This window comes from Chiloscyllium punctatum, chromosome 5 (assembly GCF_047496795.1).
Source record: "Chiloscyllium punctatum isolate Juve2018m chromosome 5, sChiPun1.3, whole genome shotgun sequence".
NCBI classification, from domain to species: Eukaryota; Metazoa; Chordata; class Chondrichthyes; order Orectolobiformes; family Hemiscylliidae; genus Chiloscyllium; species Chiloscyllium punctatum.
The window spans coordinates 20,838,106-20,858,631 of NC_092743.1; the positions used below are offsets into that span (position 1 = coordinate 20,838,106).

General features: G+C 42.1%; 1 protein-coding gene across 4 annotated transcripts in view; it reads right to left on the reverse strand.

Annotated features, from left to right (window-relative positions):
- arhgap28 (Rho GTPase activating protein 28) overlaps window positions 1-20,526 on the reverse strand; it is a 165,018-nt gene that overhangs the window by 99,621 nt on the left and 44,871 nt on the right. For 2 of the 4 annotated variants that reach the window (XM_072569888.1, XM_072569886.1), the window contains exon 2: window positions 14,258-14,308. The exons of the other annotated variants lie outside the window; for them this stretch is intronic. In XM_072569888.1, the coding sequence (XP_072425989.1) occupies window positions 14,258-14,308 (51 nt within the window). The remainder of the gene's footprint in view (window positions 1-14,257; window positions 14,309-20,526) is intronic. 4 annotated transcript variants of the gene reach the window in all.

Below are 20,526 nucleotides of genomic sequence, written 5' to 3' on the forward strand. Positions count from 1 at the left end.
ATTAAAGTTATCTTGGTCAACCATAACAACCTATATTTAATGGAGCATCTTTAACAGAATAAAATGTTCCAATTCATAGGAGTATTATGAAACAAAGTATGACACATCATGGCTTGAATATTTGCCAGGGTGACAAAAAAACTTGTTCAAGGAAGGAGGTTTATAAGACGTGTCTCTGGCTTCTTACACTGATTCAGACCAGTACAGCATAGAAAGGTGTGTTCATTTGTAAAACAATATAATCTGCCAGGTCACTGGAAAGGACTTTCTGAAATAGTGATGAATATTGTTCAGGAATTTGACAGGATGTATTTACACCCCAGTTATAACTTCATTTACAAAAATTGCAAATCATCTCTTATTTGCAAACCTTCAAACATATAATCAGTTTCTAATCTCAACAGGGAAAAGCATGAGAAACATTGCGGCATCAGGAAGTCAGGGTGACAAGTGACATTAATCCTGAATTGTCTCTTATGTCACGTATATAAAAGGTAAAGTCGCCACAGTCTTACCAGACCATAGGGCTGCTTTCAAATTAGAGAGAGTGATGACTGGTGGTGGTTTAACCTGAGGGTCACCATACCTCAGGCCAGGGGAGAGATTGAGAAGGGGAGTATGGGAATTGATCCCATGCTGTTGGGGACACCCTGCACTTTAAGCCATACCAGTTACACTTTAAAAAGTAATTTTTAAACCAGTGGATGAAGACATGATTAGTTTGAGGGTGGTTTCACAACAATTATTTTACATTTGAATAGAGTATTGCAGGCTCCCAGGTCCTCTAAGTCCATTTGGAGAGTTCCAGACTCCAGCATCCTTAGGCTGCCTGCTACAATGATGGCACAAACTCTAATCAAATTGTCTGGATTCACTTGATAGCCCATTACACAAATTCACACTTCTCAATGCAGTGACCTATCACCACAGTAGCTTTTATCTTGGGCCATAGCTTTCATCATTCAGTGGAATTTGGGAAATGGATGGACAGTTCGCACAAGGTATACATCTAGGTGCCACCAGAACCTATGCCGCATGACCTCACTTCCCAAGTTTTTGTGATTCAACTTGCTAATGTTACATACAAACATGAACTATCTCAACATCCATCCATGATTGTCTATTACACCTGACCCCATGACGATTGACCCACGGGGTGGGACTTGGAAGGGACAGTTGCACAGCTGATGGGAATTCCAGATCAGGAAGCTGGAAATACCCATGGCAGGACGTTGCTCCTGATCTTCTCAAGATGCTTTCTTACAAAGCCATAACCAAAAGCGAGTAACCCCTGTCAGGAGGGCACAGGCACATGACCATGAGGTCATCTTCAATTGCAGGCATACCCTGCAGAGCTGTGGAAAGGGTAAAAGATTTCTCATGGCCACAGTTGTCAGACTAATGTGGAGCTCAGTCTGTTCCACAGACTGATCCATGGTCATAGCAGTGGCTATAATATGCCAGTGGGTAAGTATGGAGGTGGGGTGGGGGTGGGTAGGGTGGATTTGAAGAGCAGGCCTTACTCAGGTCTCAGCAGAGGGAAGGCCCACGACTGGGGGAGGTCCCATCAGCAGCTGCATTTCTCCTGACCCATTTGTACTGGGGTTGTTGCTGGGAGGCAGACAGCCTTTGCTTCCTTCATCCTTCCTCTGGTAAGATCACTTGGAGCTGAAGTACATTCAGTACCTTCCCTCGTGCACTTACCAATTTTACTGTCAGTCTCAGCTCCTGAACCCTGTCTCCAGTCTGTAAAAAATCCAGCTTCATCATTCCAGAACTTACAGTGACTGGACTGAAGCCATCCAACTTCACTCCAGCAATTCTGCATTTTTGACCCCAGTTCCAAGGCCATTTTTGGCAGTTCACTCTGGTTAAATGCCATGATGCTCCACTCTTGTATCCTCTTTGGTCCTGCACCCGGCTGGAGAGCAAAGACAAAACTTTCCCATCCAAAACTGACTGTTTTTAGCTTCATCACCCACTCTCCTCTGAGATTCTTAACCTGACTTCATCACCCAAAGGCCCACTTTCCATATTGAATTCCCAAACAACCTTCAAACATCTTGAGAAAAAAAAGAGAGACATATTTGTGACATTTTCCATCAAGCACACATCAGGACACATGTAATAATGTTAAATTTCAAATGATCATAACTTAAGTTACAGGAGATAAAAAGTGTGCTAATAACCGAGTAAGCCAACCCTGAATGGCCAAGACTTCGCCATGGAGAAAGCAATGGAGAACTCACAGCTCCTCAAGTTCCTAGATAATTCAAAAAAGACTAAAGTTGCAAATATATTCCTTTAGCTTTCAGAGAAGGGGGTCCTGTGTACAAGTATATCCAATCTGGCAAGCAATGAGCCATGTTACGATCTTGATGGATAATCATAAATTTGTTGTTGGTATAGCTATACTGCAGTTATACTGCAACTTAGTTATGTTACATATGAATTTCAGAGCCACTGCATATCAGATATGTAAGCCATACTTGATAGTGTTTAGTTGATTGAATCACATGGCATATATCTTCAGTTATTCTTGATAGGCAGAGCACATTCAAATCAGTTGCCATAAGTCAAATAAAACTGCTAGGTTCTGAAGTGTGGACAGCATTGGGTGAACAATCCTGGAGCACCAACTTGTAATGCTCTTATGCTGGCTAAAATAAATAGCAATGGAATATCAGCTTTCTATAATGATGGAAATTACATGAGTGTTGGAGGAGGCAGTGTTTACTGACACCTGTAACTGTTCATAACTATGCATGCACGCTCACAGGGAAATGCATGTGCAGAGGCATTACTGTCTCTGCCTCTCTGTCCCAAACTCTCCCCAATCACATCCCAGTCTCTCTCCCTATCTGTCCCAATCTCCCCATCGCTGCGCATGCACGATTTAGAGCAACACATAGCATGCAGTGTCAGTATCCGAAAACATAACTGTCGCTAAACCCCACAGCTGAAGTAATTGAGGAACGGGCACCTGTACCTCACAAGAAACATCTAATCTGAGCAGAATTATTTCCCAATGATCATTTTCAAACACATCAATAGATAAGTTGCAGAAAGTTAGCAAACTGCCACAGCAAAAAAGATTAAGAGCAAATTAATCCTATTTAGAGAGAATGCAATTGCAATTAGTTCCAGGAAGCAATTGCTTGTAACCATACATTCTTTCATTTGACCACAACTGGATTGGCTAAAATTAAAGGTGAAAGCAAATAGAATATACCAGACAGATTGACTCACTGCTGAAGACCATTTGCAGGCTCTCTCTCATGCAAATAAAATGGTGATGAATTCATTAGTTGAGTTTTCAAAGTCACCTCTTTTAAAAGTCCAACAATCCTCAGATTTCTGCATTTCACACTGTACATCCTTGAAGTTAAATGTTGCCATCACTGCCAAAGTTCTTGGTTCTGCAAGTCCCTGCCTACATCTTTCAGCCTCTCTCTGTTCCACTTTAGGAATCCCTTGCGTGTTTCACAAAATGTTTGATAACTTCTCCTAACATTACATAACAATTTTTATCTGAATCCCTCTATGAAGTGCATTGAGAAGTTTATTAGTTGAAGGTGCTGTACAAATATAAGTTAGTCTTGGTTGACAGACGTAAAGCCATTTAGCAACATATCCAGGAGAATTATTTATTTTCCCAATATATTTTTGTGGCTTGTCCAAATAAATTAATTGGAGGTTTTATTATCCAAATGTGAGTTGCGAGCTTCGCTGTTATTGCCCATCTCATCGAGACACTGGTGGTCAGTGGCAGTCTTGACCTGAGAGAGGCTGCAGTTTGGAAGATGCTGTCTAAAGAGCCTTGGTGAGTTTCTGGTAGTGCATCTTGTCAATAGTACACACCACTGCTGCTGTGTAACCATGTTAAGGGAATGAATGTCCAACATGGTGGGTGGGGTGCCACTGAGTTTGGTTGCTTTATCCTGGAATACTTCAAGCCTCTGCAGTGTTGTCGGAGCTTAACCCATCAAGGCACAAGTTAGGAGTGTGGTTGAATACTCTTCACTTGCCTGGTAAATGGTGGACAGGCTTTGGGAGACAGAAGGCAAATTATTTGTCATAGAATTCCTAGCTTCTGATGAGCTCCTCAAGCCAGAGTTTTTAAATGACCGGGCCAGTTCAGTTTCTGATCAATGATAAACCCCAGAAGGCTGGCTGTATCAAGATTAAACATGAGAAGCACTAAGCATATGAGTTAACCTGGAGCAAAGAGAAGGCTGCCTCTCTCTCTTTTGCATTTTTTTTGATTGTCATATTGGGTCTTGACACAGGATTTAAACAGCATTTGCACAGTAGGTGAATTGTAACTCATCTGTGCTTAAACTTAAGTTGTAATGTAAATAAACCATAAAGTCAGACTTAACTAGTAATTGGATAGGAAGTGGAAGAACTAACTTATAATTAGTTAGATTGGTCAATTACAAAAGTGAGAAGCAACAGTCTAATCTGAAAAGATGTAACAGAAATAGATAGAAGCCATTGAACAGAATTTTGTAACGTATTCGTTTTTGGGTTTTGTCATCATTAACAATGCCAGCATTTATGAATGAACAAATTAGGAACAGTAGTAAGCCATTTAGCCCCTTGACCCTGTTCCATTATTTAACACAATCATGTTTGCATTTGAGATTCCAGGTTCCCATCTACTCCCAACGACCTTTGATTTCCTTGTCCAACAAGGACTCATTAGCCCATGGGCTGTTAACTGCATTGAGAAAAGAAACAAGCCTGGGTTCCCACTTCTACATCATCATAGGTCCCTCCTCACAGGTAACACTCAATAAGGCATTTGTTGAGTCATGATTTTGGGATTAGCTGCCAAATAGTCTGTTGACATTAGAGTAAAGTTTTCCTCCCTTTTTACTGCTGGAAGTGACAGCAAACACTGAATAACCCACCCAAATATGGGTGGGAATGTTCAAAGGGGATGTTTTGAAGGAAATTCATTCAATATATTTCCCTTAAACAATAACTTAACAGCACTAGGTATTAAGCCCACTGCTAGTTTCCAATATCCATGATGTAAAAGGGAGAGGCTGAGGACTATTTGAGTTGGCCCACAAGCAGATAGATACAGTACTAAATACATTAAGGACAAAAGAGTAACTAAGGAGAGAATAATGTCCGTTGATGATCAGCAAGGCGTCTATGTTTAGAACCACATAAGATGGGTGAGACACTAAACTGAATATTATGCAATAGTATTTAATGTGGAGAAGAACATGGAAGCTAGGGAACTTGGGTAAATAAATAATAATGTCTTGAAAAGTCTCCATATTACAGAAGAGCAGGTGCTGGGGGGTCTTAAAATGCATAAATGTAGATAAATCCCCAGTACCTGATCAGTTGCATCCCAGAACTGTGTGGGAAAGTAGGGAAGAGATTGCAGGGCCCCTTGCTGAGGTCTTTGTCCTATCGACAGCCACATGTCAAGTGCCAGAAGACTGGAAGGTGGCTAATATGGTACCATAACTTAAGAAAGTTTACAAGGAAAATCAGGGAACTGGTGAGTTGTTGGAAGGGATGCTGAGGGACAGGATTGACGTGCATTTGGAAAGATAAGGACAGGTTAGGGATAGTCAACATGGTTTTGCACATGGGAAGTCATATCTCACTAACTTGATTGAGTTTTTATGATGATATGACAAAGATGATTGAAGACAAAGTGGTAGATAGAATTCAGTAAGGCGCTTGACAAGGTTCCACATGGTAGACTGGTTAGTAAGGTTAGAGCACAAGAACACAAGAGCTGGCCAAGTAGATTCAAAATTGGCTTGAAGGCAAGAGTCAGGGGGTGATGGTGGAGAGTTCTTTTCTGGGCTGGAGGCCTATGTCCAGCTGTGTTCTGCAAGGATCAGTGCTGGGGCCACTGCTTTTTGTCATTTATATAAATAACTTGGATGCGAATATAGGAGGTATGGTTAGTAAGTTTGCCGATGACAAAAATTGAAGATGTAGTGGACAGTAAAGAAGATTACCTCAGAACACAACAGGAACTTGACCAGATTGGCCGAGGGGCAGAGGAGAGGCAGATAGAGTTTAATTTAGATAAGTATGAGGAATTACATTTTGGTAAAGCAAACCAGGCTTACACACTTAATGGTATGGCACTGGAGAGTGGTGCCGAACACAGAGACCTAGGGATGCTGGTGTATAGTTCCTTGAAAGTGGAGTGGCAGGTAGACATGGTAGTGAAGGCAACATTTTGGCATGCTTACCTTTATTGGTCAACGCATTGAATATATGAGTTGGGAGGTTATGTTGCAGCTGTACAGGACATTGGGGAGACCACTTTTAGATTACTTAGTGTGCAAACAGGCCCTTCGGCACAACAAGTCCACACCGACCCGCCGAAGCACATCCCACCCAGACCCCCTCCCCTACATTTACCCTTTCACCTAAGACTATGGGCAATTTAGGATGGCCAATTCACCTATACTGCACATTTTTGGACTGTGGAAGGAAACTGGAGCACCGAGAGGAAACCCACGCAGACACAGGGAGAATGTGCAAACTCCACACAGTCTTTCGCTTGAAGCGGGAACCGAACCCGGGTCTCTGGCGCTGTGAGGCAGCAGTGCTAACCACTGTGCCACCGTGCCGCCCAACTTGTTCAGAAAATATTGAAAAGGATGTTGCTGGGATTGGAGAGTTTGAGCTATACAGTAAAGGTAAATAGGCTGGGTCTTTTATCCTCAGAGCGTTGAAGGCTGAGGTGTGACCTTATAGGTGTTTATAAAATCGTGAGGGCATGAATAGGGTAAATAGCCAAAGCATTTTTCCCAGGGTAGGGGAATCCAAAGCTAACAGACATAGGCTTAAGAGTAGGGAAAGATTTAAAAGGGACCTAAAAGGAAACTTTACATGCAGGAGGGTGATGCATGTATGGAACAAGTTGCCAGAGGAAGTGCTGGAGGCTGGTACAATTACAACAGTTAAAAAACATCTGGATGGGTATATGGATAGGAAGGGCTTCAAGGGATATGGGCCAAAGACTGGTTATTTTCGGATATCTGGTCAGCATGGACAAGTTGGTCCAAAGCATGCGGTATAACTTTATGACTTTACGACTCTACTAGAGGTTCTAAGACTCAATGAAGAGGTGGAAAATTGACAAAAGTCCATGAAGTTTAATTTCTTAAATAGGGATTTTGAGAATCCCTCAAATCTGTTTGTACTTTCAAGTGTTGCAAGGTCAGAACATTGCTGCAAACTGCAAGAATTTGAACTTTTTGGATCATTATGGAGTCCTTGTTGAATTGGCATGCCTTCTCCTAGACAGTCCCCAAGGATCAAAGTTAAAAATCACACAATACCGGGTTATAGTCCAATAGGTTTAATTAGAAGCATTGGCTCCAAAAGCTAGTGCTTCCAAATAAACCTGTTGGACTATAACCTGGTGTGTGATTTTTAACTTTGTAACCCCATTTCAACACCAGCATCTCCAAATCATGACTCCCAAGGATCAAGGTTACCTTACTTTCACTTCGGTTCAGTGGATGATATTTCCAGTGTTTGGTCGAAGATTCTGCCATCTGCAGGGCAAGTGGGAATTGAAAAAATGAGAGATGGGTTTTGGTGATTTGTGCATTTCTTCTGACACCCCAACTTCACTTCTGCCTGCTCCAGAAGTTTTACAGTTGTGCGGTTTTCCCAGATGAACACTCCTGGTTCTGTGTGGTCTTTACCATCCCTACTGGCATCAGAAAAAGGTGGTTTAAGATAGCTCACTGCCAAATTTTCTGGCTGCTGTTCACTAGGGTATTGTTGCACAGAATGACCCTTCAGTTTGGTACCATAACCAGACCAGGCACTACCAATTCACTTGTGTACACTTTTAATATGAATTTCTATCAGAGCCTGTAACTTTAGTGCTTCAGAAATAGATATTGCTCCCAGTTATCCTGATAAAATGTCATCAGTCAAATACATTAATTGTTTCTTTCTCCACAGAGGCTACTCAAGCCACTGAGTATTTCCAGCATCCCACAGTACAACCCAAGCTTTGGATCCACTATGTGGATTACACCTTTGTCATCACAAAACGGAACAAATTATCAGAAACCTACAATCTCATTAATAATCCTTACTGGCATAAAGTTCGCCAAAGAGGAAGAGAACAACAGACTCCCCTTCCTGGATGACACAGTGGAACAGTGGCGAACTGCAGACCAGCGTCTACAGGAAAGCAACACACACTGACCAGATACTCAACTACAGGAGCAGTCATCCTGACACCCACAAACGGAGCTGCATCAGGACATTATTTAAATAGGCCAGAACACACTGCAGCACCCAGGAACCACGAGCTGCAGAAGTAAAATACCTATCCAGCGTATTCAAGAACAAAGGGTACCCGATAAACACAGGCAAAAGTGGGTACTGCAGATGCTGGAGATCAGAGACATGATTAGAGTGGTTCTGGAAAAGCACAGCAGGTCAGGCAGCATCTGAGGAGCAGGAAAATAGACGTTTCGAGCAAAAGCCCTTCATCAGGAATGAGGCTGGGAGCCTTGGTGGGGCCCCTCCCATTTATCTCTCCACCCCTGAGGCTCCCAGCCTTATTCCTAATAAAGGGCTTTTGCCCAAAATGTCGATTTTCCTGCTCTTCAGATGCTGCCTAACCTGCTGTGCACTTCCAGCACCACTCTAATCTTAACCCAATTAACACAGTCCGCCGATTCGTAAACAACAAACCCAAACAAGAAGACACAACACACCCAGAGACTTGAGCCATACATCAAAGACATCTCGGAGGTGACTACCAGACTACTCCAACTCCTTGGCATCATGGTAACCCACAAACCTACCAACACACTGCAACAGCTACTGATGAATCCAAACGATCCTGTGCCAACAATCAGCAAAATGAATGTCATTTACAAAATACCCTGCAATGACTGCAACAAACACTACACCAGACAGACAGGGCAGGAAGCTAGCCACCAGGATACACAAACACCAACTAGCCACCAAAAGACATGACCAACCATCACTAGTATCCTTACACACAGATGAAGGAGGACGCAACTTTGACTGGGACAACACATCCATCCTGGGACAGACTAAACTTGAACAACTGTGTATTTCTAGCATTTTCTGTTTTCCCCTCACTTTCATATATGCCCTTTCAAATTCTTCAAGCAGATCCAAATGATTTCCGTCAGAGTACAACTCAATATTTTTTGTGAATTTCTGCTCCAAAGAACACCATGGCTGTAGCTTAGAATAGAATGACTTAAGAGTCATTGATATATACAGCATGGAAACAGGCCCTTCAGTCCAACTCCTCCATATCTTAAATTAATATAGTCCCATTTGCCAGTATTTGGCCCATACCCTTCTAAACCCTTCCTATTCATATACCCATCCAGATGCCTTTTAAATCTTGCAATTGTACCAGCCTCCACCACTTCCTATGGTAGCTCATTCCATGCACCACCTTCTGCATGAAAAGGTTGCCCCTTAGGTCCCTTTTATATCTGTCCTCTTACCTTAAACCTATGCCCTCTATTTTTGGACTCCCCCACTCCAGGGAAAAGACTTTGCCTATTTATCCCATCCATGCCCCTATGATTTTATAAACTTCTATAAGGTCACCCTCAGCCTCTGACGCTCCAGGGAAAACAGCCCCAGCCTACTCAACCTCTCCCTATGGCTCAAATCCTCCAACCCTGGCAACATACTTGTAAAACTTTTCTGAACCCTTTCAAGTTTCACAACACCCTTCCTATAGCAGGGAGACTGGAATTGCACACAGTTTTCCAAAAGTGGTCTAACCAATGTCCTGTACAGCCACAACATGACCTCACAACTCCTATACTCATTGCACGATCCAATAAAGGGAAGCATACCAAACGCCTTCTTCACTATCCTATCTACCTGTGACTTCACTTTCAAGAAACTATGAACCTGCACTCCAAGGTCTCTTTGTTCAGCAACACTTCTCAGAACCTTACCATTAAGTGTATACATCCTGCCATGATTGGCCTTTCCAAAATGCAGCACCTTGCATTTATCTAAATTAAACTCCATCTGCTACTCCTCGGTCCACGGTCCCATCTGATCAAGATCCCATAGGACTTTGAAGTAACCTTCTGTGCTGTCCACTACACTTTCAACTTTGGTGACATCTGCAAACTTACTAATCATATCCCCTATGTTCACATCCAAATCATTTATATAAATGACAAAAAGCAGTTGATACAGCACTGATCCTTGTGGCATACTGCTGGTCACAGGCCTCCAGTCTGAAAAACAACACTCCATCACCACCCTCTGTCTTCTCCCTTCAAGCCAGTTCTGTATCCAAATGGCTAGTTCTCCCTCTTTTCTGTATGATCTAACCTTGCTAACCAGTTGACCATGAGGAACCTTGTCAAACACCTTACTGAAGTCACATAGACTTAGCCATTCCTCCTCTTATCTCCTCGCAGCACCTCTTGATGGCCAGCATTCTCTTTGGTCTGCAGATAGTGTCATGACAGACTCCACACATTCCAATCTTCTTTGTGGTCTCAGCTTTTTTAAAAAAAATATGGGCTTTGTCTGTCCACTATAACCACTCTGCTTCCTGTCATAACTTCTCCTACCCTGTGTGTAGAAGGAATCCTTTCCCTGTTGTATTGGGTAACAATATGTGACTGGTGCCTGCAACATTTCTTGCAACACATCCTTCAGGTGTTTGGTATGTTGACCATCTTGTCGTCTCAGCCCGGGCAGAGATTTCTTGACTTGTCCAACTACACCCTGACTTTAGTACTATGTTTTCTAATATGCTGGCAGGAAACGATTAGAATTCGGGGACAGGTATCACGTGAAGTTTACTTCAAAGCAGTGTTACATATGGCAGTGAAAACATGCTCTGTAGAATGATTTTTGTCATCTACTGCCACACGATAAGCCCTTTTCTACAAGCCAGCATGAACTCTGGTCATGCCTGGGAGTCCTTCCCTTGAGTCACAACCATGCAGCTAGCAAAGCATGCAGGATGCTGGAATGCAATGCAGCCTTTTCGGAACACAATGCTGTGAAATACATGCTGGTTGTTTGCGACGTAACTGTATTTTTCTACTGAACGTTCAACCAGCTGAAAACCTCACCTCAGATGGAGATTTGTTTCACTCGATATTTCAGCTATTGTCCCATCTGAAATACCTACTTTTTCTCCATAGTTATAGGTTTTAAAAGACAGTAAAGATATGACAGCTAAGTGGGTGGAGAAGCATTTAATTTGCTGAAAGTATCAATCTAATGCAGTCTGCTGTTAATTAGACAGCCTGTTTGAGTGAAGATCTTATAGGGTACAAGTTGCTGGATGTAGCAGTCATAGTGAGAGAAACCAAGCAACCCAACAGCCAAGTGAAGGACAAATAACAAAAATCTCCTGTATTAACCAGGGTTGAGAGGAATGATAAATTAGAAGGGGTGACTTCAATGTCTAATCAGCTGTAGAAAGAAAGATTGGTCAGAGAGCGAAAAGGAGTATCTTGTGACAATACAGAAACTTCATGTTACCCATTCAAAGATTCGCCAGAAACATAGATGCCATTTTCTCAGATCAACAGATCATGGACTGCGACTTTTAGACTTCCACGTTCTCTGTGCCAGCAAGCCAGAGTTACTCACCTGCAGTTACTATTACTTATGCCACTACATGATACAGTGAGTGTTATTAGCCCCAACAATCATCATTCCGATCATTCAGAAAGCAAGGAGGCAAGGGACACAGGGAAATTTGGCTGAGTGGATACAGAATTGGCCGGCTCATAGAAGACAGAGGGTGGTAGTAGATGGAAAGTATTCAGCCTGGAGCTCTGTGATCAGTGGTGTTCCGCAGGGATCGGTTTGGGAACCTCTACTCTTGGTGATTTTTACAAATGACTTGGATGAGGAAGTGGAAGGGTGGGTTGGTAAGTTTGCCAATGATACAAAGATTGGCAGAGTTTTGGGTAGTGTGGGAGGCCTGTTGTAGGTTGCAAAAGAACATTGACAGGATGCAAGGCTGATAAGTGGCAGATGGAATTCAACCTGGTAAAGTGTAAAATGAATTCATTTTGGAAGGTCGAATTTGAATGCAAAATACAGGGTTAAAGACAGGATTCTTGGCAGTGTGGAGGAACAAAAGGATCTTGGGGACCACTTCAGTAGATCCCTCAAAATTGCCACCCAAGTTGATAGGGTCGTTAAGAGGGCAGATAGTCAGTTGGTTTTCAATGGCGGGGATTTAAGTTTAAGAGCTGCGAGGTTATGCTGCAGCTCTATAGAGCCCTGGTTAGACCACACTTGGAATATTGTGTTCAGTGCTAGTTGCCTCATTAGAGGAAGGATATGGAAGCTTTAGAGAGGTTGCAGAGGAGATTTACTAGGATGCTGCTTAGATTGAAGGGGATGTCTGATGAAGAAAGGTTGAAGGAGCAAGGGCTTTTCTCATTGGAGTGAAGAAGGATGAGTGGTGACTTGATAGAGATGTACAAGATGATGAGAGGCATAGATAGAGTGGATAGCCAGAGTCTTTTACCCATGGCAAAAATGGCTATCACAAGGGGGCATAAATTTAAGATGTCTGGAGGAAAGTTGAGTGTAGATGCCAGAGGTAGGTTCTTTACACAGAGTGGTGAGTGCGTAGAATGCACTGCCAGCAGTGGTAGTAGAGTCAGACACATTAGGGTCCAGAGTGTGGTGCTGGAAAAGCACAGCAGGTGAGGCAGCATCCGACAGCAGGAAAATCAACGTTTTGGGCAAAATTCCTGATGAAGGGCTTTTGCCCAAAACATCGATTTTCTTGCTCTTCGGATGCTGCCTGACCTGCTGTACTTTTCCAGTACCACTCTCTCGACTCTAATCTCTAGCATCTGCAGTCCTCACCATCGCCTCTGATACATTAGGGACATTTAAACGACTCCTGGATAGGCACATGGATGATTGCAAAATGTAGGGTATGTAGGTTAGTTTGATCTTAGAGTAGAATAAAAAGTCAGCACAACATCGAGGGCCAAAGGGCCTGTACTGTTCTATGCGCCACCAGGTTACATTAACATTGTTGTTGATGGTGTGGCAGGAGTCTTAAACTAGCAACACAAAGTCAAATCCCACCAGGGCAGCTTGGGGAGTTACATTCGGTTAATTAAATAAATCTGGAGTTTAAAAAAAAAGATGAATAATGGTATTGGTGACCATGTAATTACCTTCTCAAAAAGCCCATCCAGTTCGCAAACATCGTTTTGGAGAAGGAGACCTAGTGAAGCAGTTTTGGCTACCTCATTGAATGTTTTTTTAAGGCAAAGATGGACAGATTTTTGAACAGTAAAGGAATTGAAGGTTATGATGAGCGGGTGGGTAAGTGGAGTTGAGTCCACAAAAAGATCAGCCATGGTCTTACTGAATGGCAGAGCAGGCTCGAGGCGCCAGATGGCCTACTCCTGCTCCTCTTTATGGTCTTATGACCCGACGTCTTTAGCTGATTGGCCTACTTGTGACTCCAATCCCACAGTATTACGATTCACTTAAGAGCTGCCCTCTAAAATGGCCCACCAAGCCACTCAATTATTTTTGAGAAGGGCTCCTGAAGAGATATTAAGAATGGGCCATAAATTCCGGCCATAAATGACACCCACATCCTACACATGAATATTTAATCAAGATAGAATGGGCCTGTACAGCAGGAGGGGGTGGTGCAAGGGAAAACAGAAGTAGTAATAAATATCCAAAATTCACATGGGATTATTTAATTGATGTTTAATCTTGTCATAACAAAGCTTCTCATGGTATCAGAGAGCTTTTGTTCTATAATATTATTGTTTATCATTACTAATGCCTGACCCAAGTGCTTCATAAAATGGCTAATTCAGAAAAATCTTTCCTTAAACCTGTCAGAATTCTAAACACCAGGGAAATGATAACTCAGGAAAAGGTAAAACGCATTTGGCAGACCTTTTCACAATGTGTCGGGCACAAGGCCAACGTACAGCAGGTGTCCTTCAGTTTGTTTCCATTCTCAATTTTAGCAATCTTCCTTTTGAGAAAGTCAAGTAAGGGTGTACATACGGTGAAAAGAGCATCTTACTCCCAACAAGGCAAAATACAAAATCAATCACACACCATTTCTGTAAATGAATAACCAATTCTCTAATTATTATTGCTCATTTTCCAAAGTGATATATTTTTGAGTACGGTTTAACAGAAGGCATCATCATTGAATCATCCAATGAACAAAGTGTCAAGTTTGCCATATTCCTACCTGGACCAGCCTTTCAGATGACTAAGGATCGCTAACTGAGTCGCTGTGGAGCTGCAGACAAACAGTGCACATTATGAGGTGGATGGCAGTAGCAATGTACTCAAACCAATGCAAGTATGTTATGGCACCTTGCCAACTCATTTGACAATCTGATTTCTTTGGTAACCTAACCCCTCAACACTGAGCAGTACTTACTAGTTGTGGTATCAGGAGAAGTTCCTGAGGGAGATTTTACCTCCTGTGATCAATGTGTGCCTTTGTGTATTATAGTTAATGTTCACGTGCTTTTATACTGACAACAGGGTGACAAGCCTGTTGTTTAAAAAAAAAGCCTGCGTCCTTGGGTTTTATTAATAGTATCAGAGTACGAAAGCAAGGAAGTTACGGTAATTTTTCATAAGTCTCTGGTTAGGCCTCAGCTGGAGTATTGTCTCCAATTCTAGGCTTCACAATTCAGGAAGGATGTCAAAGCCTTGGAGAGAGTGCAGAGGGGATTTGTTAAAATGGTCCTGGGGTGAGGGACTTCCGTTTTTGGAGAGACTATTGAAGCTGGAATTGTTCTCAGGGGAGATTTAAGAGTGATTATCAAAGCCTTACATGTCTTTAAGCAAGTAAATAAGGAGAAAATATGGTTCCATTGGCAGAAGCGTTGGTGACCAGATGGCGAATGGTAATTGACAGAGTGCCAGATGAGGAACTGAGTTTTTTGGCCCCACACAAGTATATCTGAGAGCAGGGGGCTCAAAATAAAACAACTGGCCTTCCAACAGCCTCCACCCACTTACACTCCCAACCTGTCATCTACTTGGTCAGGATGGAGGAGACAATCAGGCAGCTCCAATGGGCCATTGAGACCTCACTCCACCTTTGGCACAATAATACTTAAGACAGAGGAAGGCAGAGACAAGAATGGTCAAGCATTTACTGTTGGCAGCAGGGTACCAAGTATAAAGTTCCCTTAAAAAAATTTAAACATTTAAAACAATAAATGATATTTTATATTGAGTATTAGAATGAATCATGTTGAAATCTCGTGGACAGACACTCCTATAAGAGGTTAGCATAAAGCAGGGACAATTATCTTGACAGGCTACCCTTGACCATATGAATCCCCGGCCTATCCTCCTCATCTACCCCACCTCCTCCAATCCCAACTAAGTCTTTTACCATAGCATTGATTCAGCAAACTGCACTTTTAAACCATTTCCTCAGGATTCCTGGCAATTTGATCTCTTGTTGCTTTGTTTTGGGTTATGTGCTGGCATGGAGGACTGGAGAATGGTACAGAGGTGGGGAGAGGGAAAACTGATGGCTAAGACCTTGAAATGATGTCAGATAAAGGAGATCAGCAAGCCCATGGGGTAATAGGTGAAGGCTGGGTAGGGATAGGATACGAGCAGAGAGGTCCTGGATGATCGCCATTCTCCATGAACATCCAATCAGGAGACCAGCAAAGGAGAACAGCAGAAAAGACAAGTCTACAGCTGAGGGATTTATGAATGAATTGTTCATTAGCTATCGAGACAGGTTAAATGGAATCTTATAGATAGAGTTTACGATCGCTGGTCGTGACCATTCACTTGTCCACATTCCACAGGGGTTACAGCGTTCTAACAGGAACAATCACAGGACATGACCAAGTAAGAAGATGTCTCAGAATTTGTTGTCCAGTTAAGGACAGCAGACACATTTCCAAGTCAGGAGGCCCAGTAGAATGGCTCGAAGCAATCGATAGACACTGGGAGAGGTGGCAGTCTCCAGATGCTCAGACCCTTCAAAAAGTGAGGCGCTCATAAAATTTTAAAAATAAGAAATGCCCTCGGCTCTTGGGGCCATCATTGTGGAGGGAACAACTTCTGCAGAAAGGATGATGGTCAAGGTTGCAGTCTTTCCATTAGACCAATGGGAGGAGTCACCCATGTCCACCTCACCTACTGCTGATAGGCTGACTCTAATGTGCTACCAGCAGCCAGGCCTGAGGGAAGCAATGGCTTAGTGGCATTGTCACTGGTCTGGTAATCCAGAAACCCAGGCAATGTGCTGGGACCCAGGTTTGAATCTTGCCGTGGTGAAGTTTGAACTCAATGAAATAGAAATTAATAAAAAATTTTAAATGTCCAATGGTGATTATGAAATCAATGTCAACTGTCAGAAAAGCCCACCTGATTCACTAATGTTGTTTAAGGAACATTATCTGGTCTGGCCTACAGGTGAGTTCAGACCCACAGCAATGTGATTGATTCTTAAATTCTCACAGGGCAATTCAGGATGAGCAATAAATGCCAGCCGAGCCAGGCCTCCCATATCCCATGATTTATTTTTTTTAAAGTAGCTGATCTGAGATTGATCAGATAACATTGGCATCCAAATGTTCCCCTAACTGGGTCCTTAATTATTTGGCTACCTACCACTACATGGGCAGAACGCCACTGCTGTATACCAATCTCTCCCCTTCACCCTGCCTTCTCTCAGCTTTCACAGCCATCTCCACAAGATTCAGCCCAGTGTGTCAGAGGTCAACTATATTGCAGGAGTGAAAAATCAACAAACTTGATGGACAGGAAATGAGTTTTGCAACTGAAGTTCAGGGACAGAGGGATAATACACCCACACATGATGAGAGTGCAGACTTTACTAAATAACAACCAACTCAAATCCAGATCAATTTCAGCATTGCTCTCTTACTAGGCCCTGTCATTTCATTCTGACTAAGTTAGAAGTTGTTAATTAATTGAGGACAATAAGACAAGCAGGTGTGGCAATATCTGTAGACGGAGAAACAAAGCCAATGTTTCAAGTCCAGTATGGGTCTTGTGTTGGGATATTAATTTCGAAGCAAAGTTAATTAACTTCCTCTTAAATGAGTCAAATATACAAACAAATTTTCCAGTCATCCCGATGGGATCGGTATCTTTCTTAGAAACCCAGAAACATTTAGTTTTTTTTCATGCTTGCAAGTTTGAAGGTGTTAGAAATGAAATAACTCGAGCTGTTCAGAATCACAAGATGGATGTAATTAAGGTTTACAACTTGTTTTAACACTGTTTAACACCAACGGTTGCAGATACAAGAACAAGTCCTTTTCAAACAAGCAAGTGAAATTCTTTAGCAAAGGTTGAGAGGCTACAAAGTTTTATTCAAGGTTAGGAGTTAAAAACTTAAATTTCCAAATTAGATCTTCCCCTTTATCTTTCAACTACTCCACAAATACAAAAAGACATATATAGGATTGTTTGCTTGCATGGAAGGTAAATTTTGATCAGGATTGGATGACCAATGTCCCAGTTCCTGCATTATAACTTTGATGTACTTTCTGGCTAAATGTTCAAAAGCAAACAGAAATTATCAGAATGGAAACGTGAATGGATTACAAGTATCTATGTTTTATTGAATATGTCAGTTGACACATTAATCCACATGTCTAATCCAGAACAAGAACAGGTATCAGAATAAAGCTCCCTGGTGACTCAGTGTCAAAAAGCACAACTTATTATGGTCTTTTGTCATACAGATCAGGAAGGGTCTAAATCTAATTCCCTGTTAACAGCCCTGCAGAATATTCAGGCTTGGTTTCCTACTGCTCTTCCTTTCCCAGTTGCTATTGGGTAGAGTGCTGTGTCCATAGAGGCTGGAAAACAACCAATAGCCACCCAAAAGGCATTGGATTGTGATCAACAATAAACCCAGGAACTACAATATCTTATCTTAGCCCAAACTGAGACCAGTTATACAACAACAAAAGCAGAAATGCTGGAAAAGCTCAGCAGTTCAGGCAGCATCTGGGGAGAGAAAATCAGAGTTAATGTTTCAGGTCAAGTGACCCTTCCACAGAACCAGTTATACAGCCCTTCCTGTAAACAAGGCTGAAATCAGCACCAAGTCCTTCCTACTCTGTAGTAAGTCAACAATTGAGCCATAAACTTCCTGAACGATTTGGGGAACCATGGAAATAGACCTGACACTCAAAGATCCAAAGGTCCTTAAGAACACTCTGAGGAAAACAGGAACATAGTTGAAGTAACAAAGGCCAAAGGGAGGAAGCTTGTAATGGAACGTCGAAAGGACTTAAGATTAATATTCAATGTAAGAAATTGTTTTTGTATTTAGCTTTTCAACATCTTAACAAGAATAGCTCACGAGAGCAGTATAGCCTTTGAAGCCATTATATTTTGTCGCTGCCACGTACTATTCATCCTGCATCAATAAGTTGAAATCGTCTGCAGAGAGAAACTCATGATTGAATGCAAAGCTCCATCTATTCCAGAAAATAATGCGTGTATTAAAGTGATGACTGTAAAAATCATCAAAATCCACATGAAAACAAGTCACTTGAACACCATTCCTGTGGTTTGGAATATATTTGGAATCCTACTCCATTCCTCCATTAGAGCAATATTCTCTTCAAAACCATTATCCTTTGTTTAGTTCGTTGTATGAATACTATATTCTTTTGCAAAATGCCTCTACTGAAATTTGCACAGGAACATTAGTAAATAAGTACAAGTTGAAATGATAGCCAAAGTACTCAAAGGTTTCCAATTCATTGAGATGACTCATTGTGGTGTTTCACTCCATACAACTGCTGACAATTCAACTGGTTAATCTTCCATTGTAAATATAAACAGAAACTGCTACACAGCAATGATTCTTAGTCATGCAAAACGACAAGAAGTGGAGCCTGTAGAAACTAAAACTATTTTTTAAAAAAACACAATTCTTTATAATCCACTGACATTCCATACAATCATGCTATTTCCCTCCTTTTGTTACACTCCTTTGTGCTAAAGGCATTAGATGAGAAATTTAGGCATGAAATATTTTGATCACAAAATGGCATACCAATTTTTCCAAAATGGAAGCTGTGAAGTATATTCTGAACTGGTAATCGACCCTTTGATAAACGCCAAACAAAAAAAAAGTCTGTCTTTATTACCCGGGTTTACAATAAACATTGGGAGCTGTGCATAGGAAATGAGGACTGTTCATTTATGACCCACTTGAAGGCAGGATAGCAGGGAGTCTGGAGACAGTGGGGTGGGAATTGTTGTAAAATTGGGCACCACTATACAACACCACACTAATACAACTTTACCTGTAAAAGGGGAGGCTTCAGGAGGTTTGCTCACCCATGGGACAATTGAAGCCCTTAGGTGGCCAATTAATGATCATTTCAGAGCCCCAGTTTGCTGCCATGGACTTTTTAGCCATGGAAAGGGTAGACCAGTACTGAGTATCCAGTGCACACCCCGTAAAACCTGGGCAGTAGCCAGGTAAATTACATGTACACGGTCATTCAGACTAAAGATAACAAAATCACCTACATTGAGCTCAATATTGAAATTTCCACAAAGGAAGGGAAGATTATTGAGGGACATAGATGCTGACAGTCTTCTCCAAAGCCTTTATCACAACCTGACAAGGTTCAACAAGTGGGCAAGATCCTTAAAATAGGCAACAGTCTCATGAGTTTATGCAACTGTCAACTGCGTTACATCAGGAGAACCCCAATGACATTTTGACCAAGCTCTGATTTCCCTGCCAGCTAGCATGGTTCCACAGTTGGTGGAAAAAGGCAAAGGGACCTTCTATGTACATGTTCACGAATATCCTTTGCAGGACCAGTTCTTCTGCCAGGGCTCCCTGTCTCCACCCCAAAGCCCCTCCTCCTTTTAATGAAAGCTTCCCAAACTCTTGCATGCCAGCCTCGTTCAGCTGGTGGCATTCATGCCTTCAAATCGCAAGGTTCAAGTCCCATCCAGGGCTCATTGAGCACCAAAAGCAAGATTAAAATCTCTAATTCCATACAGAGGGTGTGCTACACTGTCAGGGGTGCCATCTTTCAGGTGAGACATCAAACCGAGGCTTGGCTAAATAAGAAAGATCTCATTACATTATCCCAAAGATGCAGAGGAGAGATTCCCCAAGTGTGCCAGCCAATATTTATAACATTGCAAAAACAGATCATCTAGATACGATCACATTGCTGTTTGTATGATGTGTCTATTTACTGGACATTTCTACATTACAGTGATAATACTTTGAAAATACTTATTTGGGTGCAAAGCAATTTGCAATGTCCAATGATTGTGAAAAGCACACTTTTCTCAAGAAACTAGCAGCCACTCTAGATCCTCTGAACAGAAAACAGGGCCAGAGGCATTTAGACAAAAGTGGGTACTGGGGATGCTGGAGATTAGAGTCTAGGTTAGAGTGCTACTGGAAAAGCACAGCAGGTCAGGCAGCAACCGGGGAGCAGGAAAATCGACATT